Source organism: Mobula hypostoma, chromosome 3 (assembly GCF_963921235.1).
Source record: "Mobula hypostoma chromosome 3, sMobHyp1.1, whole genome shotgun sequence".
NCBI lineage: Eukaryota > Metazoa > Chordata > Chondrichthyes > Myliobatiformes > Myliobatidae > Mobula > Mobula hypostoma.
This window is the reverse complement of record NC_086099.1, coordinates 53770831-53786738: the sequence shown is the minus strand read 5'-3', so window position 1 is coordinate 53786738 and position 15908 is coordinate 53770831. Positions and strand designations below refer to the sequence as shown.

The 15908-nt window shown below is 42.9% G+C and overlaps 1 protein-coding gene across 3 annotated transcripts in view; it reads right to left on the bottom strand.

Moving 5' to 3' along the window:
• mtmr7b (myotubularin related protein 7b) overlaps positions 1-15908 on the bottom strand; it is a 116214-nt gene that overhangs the window by 8892 nt on the left and 91414 nt on the right. For all 3 annotated transcript variants that reach the window (XM_063043049.1, XM_063043046.1, XM_063043048.1), the window contains 3 exons: positions 7732-7932; positions 3381-3515; positions 1137-1263 (listed from right to left, as the gene is read on the bottom strand). In XM_063043049.1, the coding sequence (XP_062899119.1) occupies positions 1137-1263; positions 3381-3515; positions 7732-7932 (463 nt within the window). The remainder of the gene's footprint in view (positions 1-1136; positions 1264-3380; positions 3516-7731; positions 7933-15908) is intronic.

Genomic DNA, 15908 nt, shown 5'->3' with positions numbered 1-15908 from the left:
TGGTAACAGTCTCTTGCCCCAATTAAGCTACATAGTGTCCCAAATAAATGAAGGGAATCCCGGCTACTTTCTTGATCTAGTTTTTGTTCTTTAAGAGTTCTCCCAAATAAGTGGTTGCCCCGATTAACCGATAGCACAATTAACCGGAATCCACCGTGTACACACATGGTTCTGGAGTGATGGTGTGTTGCATCATCAGCACAATGGTTAAAAGGGTTCAGCCAGGGGCTCCCAACCTTTTTTATGCCATTATCCTATCCGAGGAGTCCATGGACCGTGGGTTCAGACTCCTGGGTTAAACTATCAGTAAAGGCTGCCTAGGTTTTAACTGCATTCCTGTGAGTATATAACATTATAATCTAATCAAACTCTTATAATAATGAATAGAATAGACCTGAGAAAAAAGCTGTTACAAAATTAGGGCTGGGCTGTTCATGGGCACTTCCAGAATGCAAAGGATATCAGAAGTTAAGATCAACTCACCCTATGACTAATGAAGCTCGACCAATGGAAAATTCCAGTGCTGTGATTAGTAGATTTTTATTGGTCAAGATCATTGACGGTTATAGAATCAAGGTAAGCAGAGTGTGTTAAGTTATTGACCAGTGGCTATCTAAATGATTCCTGGAAAGTTTGAGGGACTAGGTGACTTGCTTCATTTTTACACCATCATTTAAGGTGTATTTCAAATTTTTTTGAAGCTCCAGCAATTGCTCAGATATGGAGATTTACACATGAATAATATCTATTTAACTGAATTCCCAGAGCGACTAGCTCCTTTTAACCAGCAAGAACTGTATTTACATTAAAAGGGGCAAACATAGATACTGATATTGCCTTTTTTTAGGATTAAATACCTTTTGGATTATATTGAAAACCTCCTGCTCATCTATCACAATCCCCCAGCAATATTTCAATATCATTGGCACTTACATGGTGCCATCAGTAATTTCCACTATTGTTCATTTCATAACTGCTGATCATACACTTACTTAAAATAAGAACAAATCCAACCCTGACTTTCATGGAACATCTCTGACCTGCTGACCAACTCCGTAGTTACATTCTCTTTATTTTTTTTATTTCACTATCTTAACCACAAACTCCCATGGTCATTTATTAATTTAAAAAAGTACCTCCTCCAACATTTCAAGTTCCTCCTCCAGCTGCTGGGTTTCCTCTTTCACAGCCATCAAAAACTCTGTAACGGACTGTCGAGGATGCATTCCCTTTTCAAACCGGTTGTACATACTCCTCCAAAATCTGAGTGAAACAGAGCTTTGTAATTAGTATTTCCAAATGCAAAAAAATTAATTGAGACAAAGTTTACCATTTGACTTAGGAAATGATTAAGAAAGTGTTCTAAAATGAGATTTTTTTTTAAAAATTCCCCAGCAAATGCTGAAATTTTGAAGTAAAAACAGATCATTTCGGAAGCATCCGGGGGTGGGGGGGTGAGGGGGTGGGGTGGTCACACAGCATCTGTGGAAGGAGAAGAATTACATTCCAGTTCTGGTGATGGGTCTCAAAACTGAAATGTTAATCTTGGTTCCTTCTTTCCACAGACACTATTTGACCTCCTGAGAGTTTCTAGTATTTTCAGTTTTTTTTAGGATTCTAAAGCAATTTTTTGCAGAAGTCTGTAGATAAGAAATTGAGTTGGAGCAATTATTTGTTAAAAAAAAGTATGATTATACTAAATTGCACTAAATCTTCCATACATAGGTAGTACCTATACGAAGTGCAGCCTGAGGAAGGCAACATCTATCATCCAAGTTCTCTACCTTCCAGGCCATGCCATCTTTTCACAGTTGTCACTGGGCAGGAGGTACAGAAGCCTGAATTCCCACACCACCAGATTCAAGAACAGCTACTTCCCTTCAGCTATCTGGTTCTTGAACCAACCCTCACAACCAAACAAAAGTGTGGAATGAGCTGCCAGCGGATGTGGTGCATGCAAGCTCAATTTCAACGTTTAAGAGAAGTTTGGATAGGCCCATGGATGGTAGAGATATGCAGGGGTATGGTCCCAGTGCAGGTCGAAGGGAGTAGGCAGTTTAAATGGTTCGGCACGGATTAAATGTGCTGAAGGGCCTGTTTCTATGCTGTACTTTTCTATGTCTCTGTAACTCTAACAACCATCTCAGTGTAGCAGTACTATGACTACTTTGCATTATAAGTGGCTCTTTTTTGTTCTAATGTTCTTTCTTGCATATGTTTAATTTATGCTTTTGTTGTGAATGCTATGTATCTGATGCAATGTGCTTGTGCTGCTACCGAAAGTAAGTTTTTCATTACACTCGTGCAAGTACTTGTGCATAATAAATTCATCTTTGACATATTTCCTATTCTTACTTCATATTCTTACTTCCATACTTCATGCTTGCCTTTTCCAATATTCTATTAATGCCTGTTTTATCCAGGATAGCTAACTGATGAATCCAAATATAATCATGTTCGGTTTTCCTAAATTCAGTGATAACTTTAAGACGAAATGGGGAAATTTGTGGTCATGAAACCATCTACAAATATCAAACTTGGTCTCAGTACCAGGAATACCAGGATAAATTCCCTACAAGGCTGTTCTATGTGTGAATGAAAAGATGTATGGTGATTTTTTATTTTGTATTTGTATTTTTTGGATTATATTGACAATGAAATATTCATTTGTGAAACTATCAGTTCACTGAGGAATGAATGAAAATTATCTCTAAAGTTCTACAATTTCACAACATTTATTGACAATATCAAGAGGAGTCACTCGGTAAAAAGGGCTAAAAAATGACGTTAATAATGTGGTCATCGATGTCTTATTAGTAATGAGCAATTTGGGCAGAATCTTCCAGGAGCAAAAAAATTAGAAAATGCAATAAATGAGAAAATGTACCCAGTTACCTAAAGAAGGGTTAGTGTTACAGAAACTATGATAGAGATGACTATAAACACGAGGAATTCTGCAGATGCTGGAAATTCAAATAGAGATGACTAAGCATTATTAACCATACCATGTGAAAAACTTGACTCACAGTTCAGAATTTAAACAAGCAATCTAGACTGCAACTTTAGTTTGGTGCTTCTTAGGTGACTGTTCTAATTAGAAATGAAACACAAGACACATCTGAATGGATACAATAAATCTCATTATGAATACTTGCATTTCTGACTGTTTCTGCTGTTTCTAGGACATTGTTGTGCACATATCATCTGGAGCATTTTCTTTCAAAACACAAGTAATTCAACAACAATTCATTCACTATCAAGTGTTTTGAAGCAGTTTAAAGATATTACAAAACAATATCAATGCAAGGGTTCCCCTTTCTAATCTGTCCTCGAAGATGCTGAGGCAAGATAATAATGAAATGTAACGCCAATGCATCAACCTGAAGTTAGATGGAGCTGTCTGTGGCCTCAGAACTCCTTGAGTTTGACTGTGATTTTGTCTATACAACGGATTTTTGTAATCCGCACAACTCTTCCACAGATGAGCCCAGAGTGAATGAGTTTTCTCCTGAATCCTGTTGAAAAAGCAAAAAATTACAACATGACTAAATACATGTCCCTTCAGTAAGAGCAAGTTGTTACAGTGATTCTACCTGTAAATACAAATTTTATTAAATTACCACATGATGATCTGCAGCATGTTTGTATTAGAGATGTCTGCACAAACTCATTGGTGTCTCACCGGAGTAAAAATTAAAATATCCAGAGATCAGTTTGCGAGTTTACCATCTCAGCTATGGTCATCATGGGCAAAAAAAAAATTTCTAGTCAAAGTCAGAAATTTGAGATGAAGACCATCCAGAGGTAAACTAGAAGGGGTTCTCGTCATTCTTTCACCCCCTCAGGTCTAACCCCAAAATAACGAAAGGTAAAATTTTATCCCTATCTCATGAATCCTTATTTGTACTAGAAACTACTGCCACTAGAGGGAGCTAGAATTTTTAAAAAAAACACAATTTGGTTGATAATGAATATTGATAGGCATAATTTCTCTCAATGCAGATGAGAGAAGAATTATCTGGAACCAACTGTAGGTTGATTCCACAGTTAAAAATATACACAGCATGTTAAAAGCCATTTGATACCAACAACTCAACTTCTGTCACCTTACTATTACAAAATTAAAAAGGTGGGTAGAGTTAGCTCATTTGTATAGTTTGCCAAACTCAGGGATAAAGTTTCCAATTTTGCATATTTTATGAAGTGGACCAACATGTATTTTAAGATTTGTCTGGGGATCCAAGATGGAGCGGGTGAGACGGACCATCATGCACAAGTCCCTGGACAACGGCGGCAAGAACATCCCCAACGTGGCCCTCACCCTGATGGCCAGCTTCGTATGTGGCTGCATCAGGTTGTGTGTAGAACCCAGGTATGTGGGCACCAAGTACCACTATGTGCCCAGGTTCTACCTGTCGCCCTGGCTACGAAGGATGGGTCTGGCCCCACTCCCGCGCAACGCCCCAGTCAGCTGGTCGTTGCCGGCATACCTGTCCTACGTAGCAAAGTTCTTCCAGGAGAACACCTTTGACCACAGGGCCATCAGGCAGTGGTCGGCACGTAGTGTCCTGCAGGCACTGCAGCAGAAGGACGTGATGGACACAGTGGGGTGGTTCCCTGAGCAGACTGTCCAGTTCATCTGGCAAAATGCCTTATCGCCAGATCTCACCAACAGGCACCAAGACCTCGCCTGGCTGGCGGTGAGAGGGGCCCTCCCAGTCAGAGCCCTCCTGTACGCCCGGAACGTCATCTCCGCACCCCACTACCCAAGGGAGGACTGCAGTGAGGAGGATTCTGTGACCCACCTCTTTGCACACTGCCAGTTTGCAAAGAGGGTGTGGAGGAGGATGGACGGGCTAGTGTCATGTTTTACCCCCAGCAGCTGCGTAACAGAGGACTCTCTGATCTACGGGCTGTTCCTGGGGACGCACACGGAGACAAACATCCGGTGCTGCTGGCAGATCATCAACTCGGTGAAAGACGCTCTTTGGTCGGCCCGAAACTTGATGATCTACCAGTACATGGAGATGTCCGTGGGAGAATGCTGCCGACTGGCACATTCTCGGCTGCAGGAGTACGTGCTGAGGGACGCACTGAAACTCGTGCAGCCACCGCAAGGGCCCGGTGGGGAAGGACCACGGTATAGGTTTCTCCACCCGTGGGAGTGGGAGGGGTCGGTGGGCGGGGAGTATACCCCTCAACAATGATATGGTAAGCTGAACTACTGGAGTGCCACGTGGGTGGCTATAAATACGGATATGTACTGACTATAATGGAAACGTATGTAAAGGATGAAAAGTTATTGAATGGTTTATTGTATATATTTATATTTGAATAAAGTATATTTTGAAATAAAAAAAACATGCATTTGCAATTGCACTGATTAGGTTAGGCTTTAAATTTCACAGAAATTCAATTGCCTAATCACAAATCTGCAAATGAAAAGCAAAAATGTGACAAAGCTACTGAATTGTAGGGTAACATAACACGGCCTTATTATCACAGTTGAAAGTCAGCTTTTTAACAAAATTTTGGATTTTCAACGTGTTCCATTCTCCACTTTAAAGCAACCAAACCTTTTTTAAAAAAATGTATTTGGTCACAGGATGTGACATAACTAAAGAGGCTGACAATTAATACTGCCAGGTATGTCTAATTCCCTCTTAATGAGAGTGGCTTAGTTGGCCATTTCAGTGGAGTTAATTGCACAGGTCTGTATGGAGTCATATACTGGTCACACTGGGTAATGATGGTAGATTTCTTCCCTTTCCAGACTTCAGTGAAAACAACAAAATAATCTATAGCAAACCACTTGTTTTATTAATGCACATTAATCAATTTCTTAGTAATTTAACTAATGGTACAACGTTTTATGTCCTTGTTAGATTAGTGAAGTGCACAAAGAGTGTACTTCAAAAATCTTTGCAAACTAGCGTGCTCATTTAAAATTCAAAGAACATAAAAATTTTGCAGAACTTACATTTAAAAGTTTTTGATTAATTTCATCCTAGATAAGCCAAGAGAATTAAGAACAAGTGGGAATTTGACTTCCATTTCTGCAGTGCTCATTGCCCAGAAAGGCAACTTAATTTGTTTGCCAGTCTCCAGCAGCCCAACTCCTTTAAATAATCTCTCTATTCTAATTTAATTATTAAAATCCTTCACCAACTACCAGAGAGATGATAACATTTTCCAACTACAAAATTATGAATTGCCTATCGAAAATTCCAATCACCATTGGAAAATGTGATCAAAGAAAAATGTTCTATTTCACACCATTTGCCTACCAATGCAAAACTCAGTATAGGACTACGCTGGTTTTAATAATTCCTTTTAATGTAATTAATTGCTTTATGGAAAAATTTGGATTATTATTTTTATGGAAAAATAATATCCAACTATTTTCTGCATTTGTTTTGCTGATTTAGAAAAATGATTGTTTTTATATCAGGAGTTTAAACCATAATGTCAAGAGTTAAACACATAATCTAAGCTGGAATTTAATGTTGTATCCATAAACATTGCATTGAAAGAGGATGACACCTTTCAAAAGCTGTCAGCCTCTTCAACATTTTGTATTGCATGTAAACATCATGGGCAGATGGAATACATTGTTAGGAAGCGTATAGTCATGCACATTGGTAGAAGGAATAAAAGCATTGACACATTTCTAAATAGGGAATGAATTCAGAAATAGGAGGTGCAAGTGATTTGGGAGTCCTTGTGCAGGATTCCCTAAAGGGTAACTTGCAGGTCAGTCAGTAGTAAGGAAGTCAAATGCATTTCATTTCCAAAAGACTAGAACATAAAAGCCAAGGTTGTAATGTTCAGGCTTAATAAGGCAATAGTCAGACCATATTTGGAGTATTGTGAGCAGTTTTCAGTCCCATATCTATGAAAAGTGGTGCTGGCATTGGAGAGTGTCCAAAGGAGGTTTATGAGAATGATCCTAAGAATAAATGGATCTGGGCCCGTACTCACTGGAGTTTAGAAGAATGGGGGCAGGGGGGTGCCTTATTGAAATCAACTGAATATTGAAAGTGCTAGATAGAGTGGATGTTTCCAATAGTGACACAGTCCAGGATCAAAGGCCGAAGGGCACAGCCCTTTAGTACAGAGATGAGGAGGAATTTCTTTCACCAGAGGGTGGTGAATCTGTGAAATTCATTACCACAGAAAGCTGTGGAGGCCACGTCACTGGGTAAACTTAAAACAGAGGTTAATGGGTTCTTGATCAATTGGACGTCAGAGTATCAGGCACATGCCAAAACCTACTGAGAAAAGTACACAGGTATACATCCCACAGTTATCTGGCTACACTGCTGTACCTTTGTGGATTCAGACTGGTGAATTCAATTACAAGCCCCACTCACCTAATTCATATTAGCATCCCAATGGAGAATCACCCTTGGTATCTCAACAATCATACATTTGTTCTACACAGCTATAGTGACCATAGTGTTATAGTGCTGTTATATACAAGCCCTCACCATCTGAAGACCAGCAGGACAAGTGCGTGGCATAATAAGGAATGTGTAAGCTGCATGATTCTCGTCTTTCCTGATCTGACAATGGGTCATTGACCTGAAACATTGTCTTTCTCTCTGCACAGATGAAGCCTGGCCCAATTCCTGTTGAGTATTCCCAGCAGTATCTGTTTTTTAAAAAACTATCAGATATTCAACATATGCAAGCTTTCTTTTCCTTTTCAAGTTTTAAAATTCATCTTACCTCTGCTCTTTGCTCTCTTTACTGTTGTTGCAAATAAAGTTGCCAAACTGGCAGGAATAGACGTGATGATGAATGTGCACCAGAAATCTCTCATTGAACTCAAAGGCACACGGAAATTGTTCCATCAGCTGCCACACACAGTCAAAAAACTGATCAATGACTGGTGAAACCTCCCGGGGGTCACCATCCAGGTGGCTGCATCTGGAAAGGGCAAGGTGAAGTCAGGTTATTGGAAAACAAAATATTTTTTAAAAATTAGAAATATAGAAAACCTACAGCACAATACAGGCCCTTCAGCCCACAATGCTGTGTCGAACATGTACCTATTTTAGAAGTTACCTAGGGTTACCCATAGCCCTCTATTTTTCTAAGCTCCATGTACCTAACCAGGAGTCTCTTAACAGACCCTATTGTATCCACCTCCACCACCGTCGCCGGCAGCCCATTCCACGCACTCACCACTCTCTGCATAAAAAACTTACCCCTGACATCTCCTCTGTACCTACTCCCAAGCACCTTAAAACTGTGCCCTCTCGTGTTAGCCATTTCAGCCCTAGGGGAAAGACTCTGACTATCCACAAAATCAATGCCTGTCATTATCTTGTACACCTCTGTCAGGTCACCTCTCATCCTCCGCCACTCCAAGGAGAAAAAGCAGAGATCAGTCAACCTATCCTCATAAGGCATGCTCCCCAATCCAGGCAAATTGCTCCATTACGATAGCTTATACCTGAACTCTCCATCAGGATTCGCTGATTAGCCACTTTCTATATGTTCAAAGTAAATTTATTATCAAAGTACATTTATGTCCTGATATACAATACTGAGATTCATTTTCTTGCCCGCATACTCAATAAATCCAACAAACATAATCGGGTCCATGAAAGACAGAACCCTAAAGAGCAGACAAACAACAAATGTGCAAAAGAAAGCAAACTCTACAAATACAAAAGAAAAAAATGAAATAATAATAATAATAATAATAAATAAACATGCAATAAATATCAAAAACATGAGATGAAGAGCCCTTGTAAGTGAGTCCATAGGTTGTAGGAACAGTTCAGTGATGGGGCGAGTGAAGTAGAGTGAAGCTGAAGTTGAACCCTATGGTTCAAGAGCCTGATGTTGAGGGGAAATAACTTCCTGAACTTGGTCAAACAACAGGAAATCTGCAGATGCTGGAAATTCAAGCAAAACACATCAAAGTTGCTGGTGAACGCAGCAGGCCAGGCAGCATCTCTAGGAAGAGGTACAGTTGACGTTTCAGGCCGAGACCCTTCGTCAGGACTAACTGAAGGAAGAGCTAGTAAGAGATTTGAAAGTGGGAGGGGGAGGGGGGAGATCCAAAATGATAGGAGAAGACAGGAGGGGGAGGGATGGAGCCAAGAGCTGGACAGGTGATTGGCAAAGGGGATATGAGAGGATCATGGGACAGGAGATCCAGGGAGAAAGACGGGGGGGGGGCGGAACCCAAAGGATGGGCAAGGGGTATATTCAGAGGGACAGAGGGAGAAAAAGGAGAGTGAGAGAAAGAATGTGTGTATATAAATAAGTAACAAATGGGGTACGAGGGGGAGGTGGGGCATTAGTGGAAGTTAGAAAAGTTGATGTTCATGCCATCAGGTTGGAGGCTACCCAGACGGAATAAAGTGTTGTTCCTCCAACCTGAGTGTGGCTTCATCTTTACAGTAGAGGAGGCCATGGATAGACATGTCAGAATGGGAATGGGATGTGGAATTAAAATGTGTGGCTACTGGGAGATCCTGCTTTCTCTGGTGGACAGAGCGTAGGTGTTCAGCAAAGCGGTCTCCCAGTCTGAGTCGGGTCTCGCCAATATATAGAAGGCTACATCGGGAGCACTGGACACAGTATATCACCCCAGCCGACTCACAGGTGAAGTGTCACCTCACCTGGAAGGACTGTTTGGGGCCCTGAATGGTGGTAAGGGAGGAAGTGTAAGGGCATGTGTAGCACTTGTTCCGCTTACAAGGATAAGTGCCAGGAGGGAGATCAGTGGGGAGGGATGGGGGGGACGAATGGACAAGGGAGTCGTGTAGGGAGCGATCCCTGCGGAAAGCAGGGGCGGGGGGGGAGGGAAAGATGTGCTTAGTGGTGGGATCCCGTTGGAGGTGGCGGAAGTTACGCAGAATAATATGTTGGACCCGGAGGCTGGTGGGTTGGTAGGTGAGGACCAGGGGAACCCTATTCCTAGTGGGGTGGCGGGAGGATGGAGTGAGAGCAGATGTGCGTGAAATGGGGGAGATGCGTTTAAGAGCAGAGTTGATAGTGGAGGAAGGGAAGCCCCTTTCTTTAAAAAAGGAAGACATCTCCCTCGTCCTGGAATGAAAAGCCTCATCCTGAGAGCAGATGCGGCGGAGACGGAGGAATTGCGAGAAGGGGATGGCGTTTTGCAAGAGATAGGGTGAGAAGAGGAATAGTCCAGATAGCTGTGAGAGTCAGTAGGCTTATAGTAGATATCAGTGGATAAGCTGTCTCCAGAGACAGAGATAGAAAGATCTAGAAAGGGGAGGGAGGTGTCGGAAATGGACCAGGTAAACTTGAGGGCAGGGTGAAAGCTGGAAGCAAAGTTAATAAAGTCAACGAGCTCAGCATGCGTGCAGGAAGCAGCGCCAATGCAGTCGTCGATGTAGCGAAGGAAAAGTGGGAACAGATACCAGAATAGGCACGGAACATAGATTGTTCCACAAAGCCAACAAAAAGGCAGGCATAGCTAGGACCCATACGGTATCAACTCTGCTCTCAAACGCATCTCCCCCACTTCATGCACATCTGCTCTCACTCCATCCTCCCGCCACCACACTAGGAATAGGGTTCCCCTGGTCCTCACCTACCACCCCACCAGCCTCCGGGTCCAACATATTATTCTGCGTAACTTCCGCCACCTCCAACAGGATCCCACCACTAAGCACATCTTTCCCTCCCCCCCTCTGCTTTCTGCAGGGATCGCTCCCTATACGAATCCCTTGTCCATTTGTCCCCCCCATCCCTCCCCACTGATCTCCCTCCTGGCACTTGTCCGTGTAAGCGGAACAAGTGCTACACATGCCCTTACACTTCCTCCCTCACCACCATTCAGGGCCCCAAACAGTCCTTCCAGGTGAGGCGACACTTCACCTGTGAGTCGACTGGGGTGATATACTGCGTCCGATGCTCCCGATGTGGCCTTCTATATATTGGTGAGACCCTACGCAGACTGGGAGACCGCTTTGCTGAATACCTACGCTCTGTCCGCCAGAGAAAGCAGGATCTCCCAGTGGCAACATATTTTAATTCCACATCCCATTCCCATTCTGACATGTCTATCCACGGCCTCCTCTACTGTAAAGATGAAGCCACACTCAGGTTGGAGGAACAACACCTTATATTCCGTCTGGGTAGCCTCCAACCTGATGGCATGAACATCGACTTCTCTAACTTCCGCTAGGCCCCACCTCCCCCTCGTACCCATCCGTTATTTATTTCTATACACACATTCTTTCTCTCACTCTCCTTTTTCTCCCTCTGACCCTCTGAGTATACCCCTTGCTCATCCTCTGGGTCCCCCCCCCTTGTCTTTCTCCCCGGACCTCCTGCCCATGATCCTCTCATATCCCTTTTGCCAATCACCTGTCCAGCTCTCGGCTCTATCCCTCCCCCATCCTGTCTTCTCCTATCATTTTGGATCTCCCCCTCCCCCTCCCACTTTCAAATCTCTTACCAACTCTTCCTTCAGTTAGTCCTGACGAAGGGTCTCGGCCTCAAACGTCAACTGCACCTCTTCCTAGAGATGCTGCCTGGCCTGCTGCGTTCACCAGCAACTTTGATGTGTGTCTCCTGAACCTGGTGTAGGTCCTGAAGCTGCTCTACCACCTTCCTGATGGCGGCAGCGAGAAGAGAGCGTGGCCTGGGTGGTGGGTCGCTGATGATGGAAGCTACTTTCCTGTGGCAATACTCCATGTAGCTATGCTCAATGGTGGGGAGGGCTTTAGCCACACCCACTACTTTTTGTAGGATCTTCTCTTCAAGTGCGTTGATGTTTCTATAGCACCCTATGATGCAGTCAGTCAATATATTCTCCACCATACTTCTATACAAGTTTATCAAAGTTTTAGATGTCATGCCAAATCCTTGCAAACTTCGAAGGAAGTAAGGATACTGCCGTGCTTTCTTTATAATCGCACTTACGTGCTGGGCCCAGGACAGCTCCTCTGAAATGATAACACCAAGGAATTTAAAGTTTCTGACCCTCTCCACTCTGATGCCCCAATGAGAAACTCATGGACCTCCGGTTTCTTCCTCCGGAAGTCAATAATCAGCTCCTTGGTCTTGCTAACATTGAGTGAGACGTTGTTGTTGTGGCACCACTCTGCCAGATTTTTAATTACTCTCCTATGTGCTGATTCAGAAGTATGCAAAGTTCAAAGTCAGTTTATTATCAACATACTACTCCAGGATTCAATTTATCACAGGAATTCACAGTAGAACAAAGAATTACAGAAGAATCAAAGCCTGAGCAAGGACCTGGACCCGTTGCAATCTGCCTATCGCCACAATAGGTCAATGGCAGACGCAATCTCAATGGCTCTCCACATGGCTTTAGACCACCTGGACAACACAAATACCCACATCAGGATGCTGTTCATCGACTATAACTCAGCATTTAATACCATCATTCACGTATCCTGATTGAGAAGTTGCAGAACCTGGGCCTTTGTACCTCCCTCTGCAATTGGATCCTTGACTTCCTAATCGGAAGACCACAATCTGTGCGGATTGCTGATAACATATTCTCCTCACTGACGATCAGCACTGGCACACCTCAGGGGTGTGTGCTTAGCCCACTGCTCTACTCTCTGTATACACATGACTGTGTGGTTAGGCATAGCTCAAACACCATCTATAAATTTGCTGACGATACAACCATTGTTGGTAGAATCTCAGGTGGTGACGAGAGGGCATACAGGAGTGAGATATGCCAACTAGTGGAGTTGTGCTGCAGCAACAACCTGGCACTCAAAGCCAGTAAGATGAAAGAGCTGATTGTGGACTTCAGGAAGGGTAAGATGAAGGAACACATACCAATCCTCATAGAGTGATCAGAAGTGGAGAGAGCCAGCAGTTTCAAGTTTCTGGGTGTCAAGATCTCTGAGGATCTAACCTGGTCCCAACATATCGATGCAGTTATGAAGAAGGTAAGACAGCGCTATACTTCATTAGGAGTTTAAAGAGATTTGGTATGTCAACAAATACACTCAAAAACTTCTATAGTTGTACCATGGAGAGCATTCTGACAGGCTGCGTCACTGTCTGGTATGGAGGGGCTACTGCACAGGACTGAATGAAGCTGCAGAAGTTTGTAAATCTAGTCAGCTCTATCTGGGTACTAACCTACAAAGTACCCAGGACATCTTCAGGGAGCGGTGTCTCAGAAAGGCAGCATCCATTATTAAGGACCTCCAGCACCCAGGACAAGCTCTTTTCTCACTGTTACCAGTGGAGGTACACACTCAATGATTCGGGTACAGCTTCTTCCCCTCTGCCATCCAATTCCTAAATGGACATTGAACCCTTGGACACTATCTCACTTTTTTTTTTAAAATATACAGTATTTCTGTTTTTGCACATTTTTAATCTATTCAATATACATATACTGTAATTGATTTACATTATTTTTATTTTATTTATTATCTTTTTCCTCTGCTAGATTATGTATTGCATTGAACTGCTGCTGCTAAGCTAACAAATTTCACGTCACATGCCTGTGATAATAAACCTGATTCTGAAAAACTACACACAAAGACTGACCAACAACCAGTGTGAAAAAGAAAAACTGCAAATACAAAAAAAAAGCAAATAATAATAAATAAATACTCAGAACGTGAGTTGTCGACTCCTTGAAAGTGAGTCCATAGGTTGTGGAATCAGTTCAGTGTTAAGGTGAGCGAAGTTATTCACGCTGTTCAGGAGCCTGATGGCTGAAGGGTAATAACTGTTCTTGAACCTGGTAGTGCAGGATCTAAGGCTCCTGTACCTCCTTCCCGATGGGAGAAGCAAGAAGAGAGCATGCCCTGGATGGTGGGTGTCCTTGATGATGGATGCAAGGCACATCAAGCAGAGGGAGAGCTTTGTAAAAGCAGACAGGGCACTATTTCACTAACGTGACAAGTGAAGCATGGGATGCAGCTGCCTGTGACAAACAAGGAAACATTTCTAAAATAATATAGCTTACCAATGTCAAATTGTGAACTTCAACAAATATGCTCAAAAACACGCAGTCCTGTCTGCTGACACCAGTAAATGAACAGGAAATGCTTAAAAACTGCTCAGGGAAAAAAAACATCTGAGAGGCAGACAGAGATGTTGATTTCACTACAGCTGTTCCACCAGTGGAAGAGAGCAACCAAGTTATTATAAAATTGGAAAGCTCCTGGAAAAATCAACTTGAATGCAGTCAAAAAAAAGTCCTGAGTTTGCAGCATCCATCCCGGACCCACTATTCACATTAGTCTAGGAAAATAAAATAGTACTACAGAAGTGAGTCAATAGGGTTATAGTAAAGGTAACTCCAAAAACACACACACAATGAACGTAATGACTGGAAATGGTACCACAGTTTTATCTGTGCCACGTAAGGCAAAGTGCAAGTTCACAGTCCAGTATATATCAAAGACTATTGATAGCATTTGCAGAAATAAGCTAGTTCAGTTTTGGAAATAGAGGATGCTGTTACCAGATAAACAACAGAACAAAGTATTTTTTGACAATGATAAATCTACATAGACCTACAGACTCTTGAGAAAGCTTTAGACTGTATTCATAAATTCAGAGCAACACACACAAAACGCTGGAGGAACTCAGCAGGCCAGGCAGCACCTATGGAAATGAATAAACAGTTGATGTTTTGGGCCAAGACCCTTCATCAGGACAGGGAAAGAAGGGGGAAAGATGTCAGAATAAGAATGGGAGGCAGGGGGAATGGACGACAAGCCAGAAGGAAACAGGTGAAGCCATGTGGGTGGGAGAGGGGGGAAATGAAGTAAGAAGCTGGGAATTGATAGGCAGAAAAGGTAAAGGGCTGCAGAAGAAGGTATCGGATAGGAGAAGAGAGTGAACTATGGGAGAAAGGGAGGGAGGAGGTGCACCAGAATGAGGGGATAAGCAGGTGAGGAGAAGTAGTAAGAGGCAAGTGTGGGGAATTGAAGAAGAGGGAAGAGGAAGGGGGAAAAATTAATGGAAGTTGGAGAAAACGATGTTCATGCCATCAGGTTGGAGGCTACCTAGACAACTATGAGGTGTTGTTGAACCTGAGAGAGGCCTCATCTGGCAAAAGAGGAGGCATGGACCATCATGGGAATGAGGAGAGGAATTAAAATGGTTGACCACTGGGAAATCCTGCTTTTTGCAACAAAGCAGTCCCCCAATCTACCTCGGGTGTCAGTAATATAGAAGAGGCTCCATTGAAAGCACTGGATACAATAGATAACCTAAACAGATTCACAGGTGAAGAGTTGCCTCACCTGGAAGGACTGTTTGGACCCTGAATGGAGGTGAGAGAAGAGGTGAATGGGCAGGTGTAGCATTTCTGCCACTTACAGAGATACATGCCAATAGGGAGATGAATAGAGAGGGATGAATAGATAAGGGAATCGCAGAAGGAGTGATCCCTGCAGAAAGTGGAGAGTGAGGGTGGAGGTGGGGGTGCGGGTGCGGGTTAAGTCATGTTTGGTGCTGGGTCCCTTTGAAGATGCAGAAGTTGTGGAGAATGACATGTTGGATGTGGAAGTTCATGATAGTAGGTGAGGACAAGAGGAATTCTGTCCCTACTAAGCCAGTGAGAAGATGGAGTGAGCATGAATGAACAGAAAACAGAGGAGGTGTGGGTGTGAGCAGCATAAGTGGAGGAGGAAGGGAAACGCCATTCTTTGAAAAACGAGGACATCTCTGATTCTCATTTTTACAGGAGACAACATGAGAATGTACATAGTCAAGATAGCCATGGGAATCAGTAGGTTTATAAAAGATGTCAGTTGACTGGTTGACTCCAGAGATGGAGACTGCAAGATCAAGACAGGGGAGAGAGGTATCAGAAATGGACCAAGTGAATTTAAGAGCAATGTTGGACTTGGAGGCCAAGTTGGTCAAATTGTCGAGCTCACCAATGCAGTTGTAAACGTAGA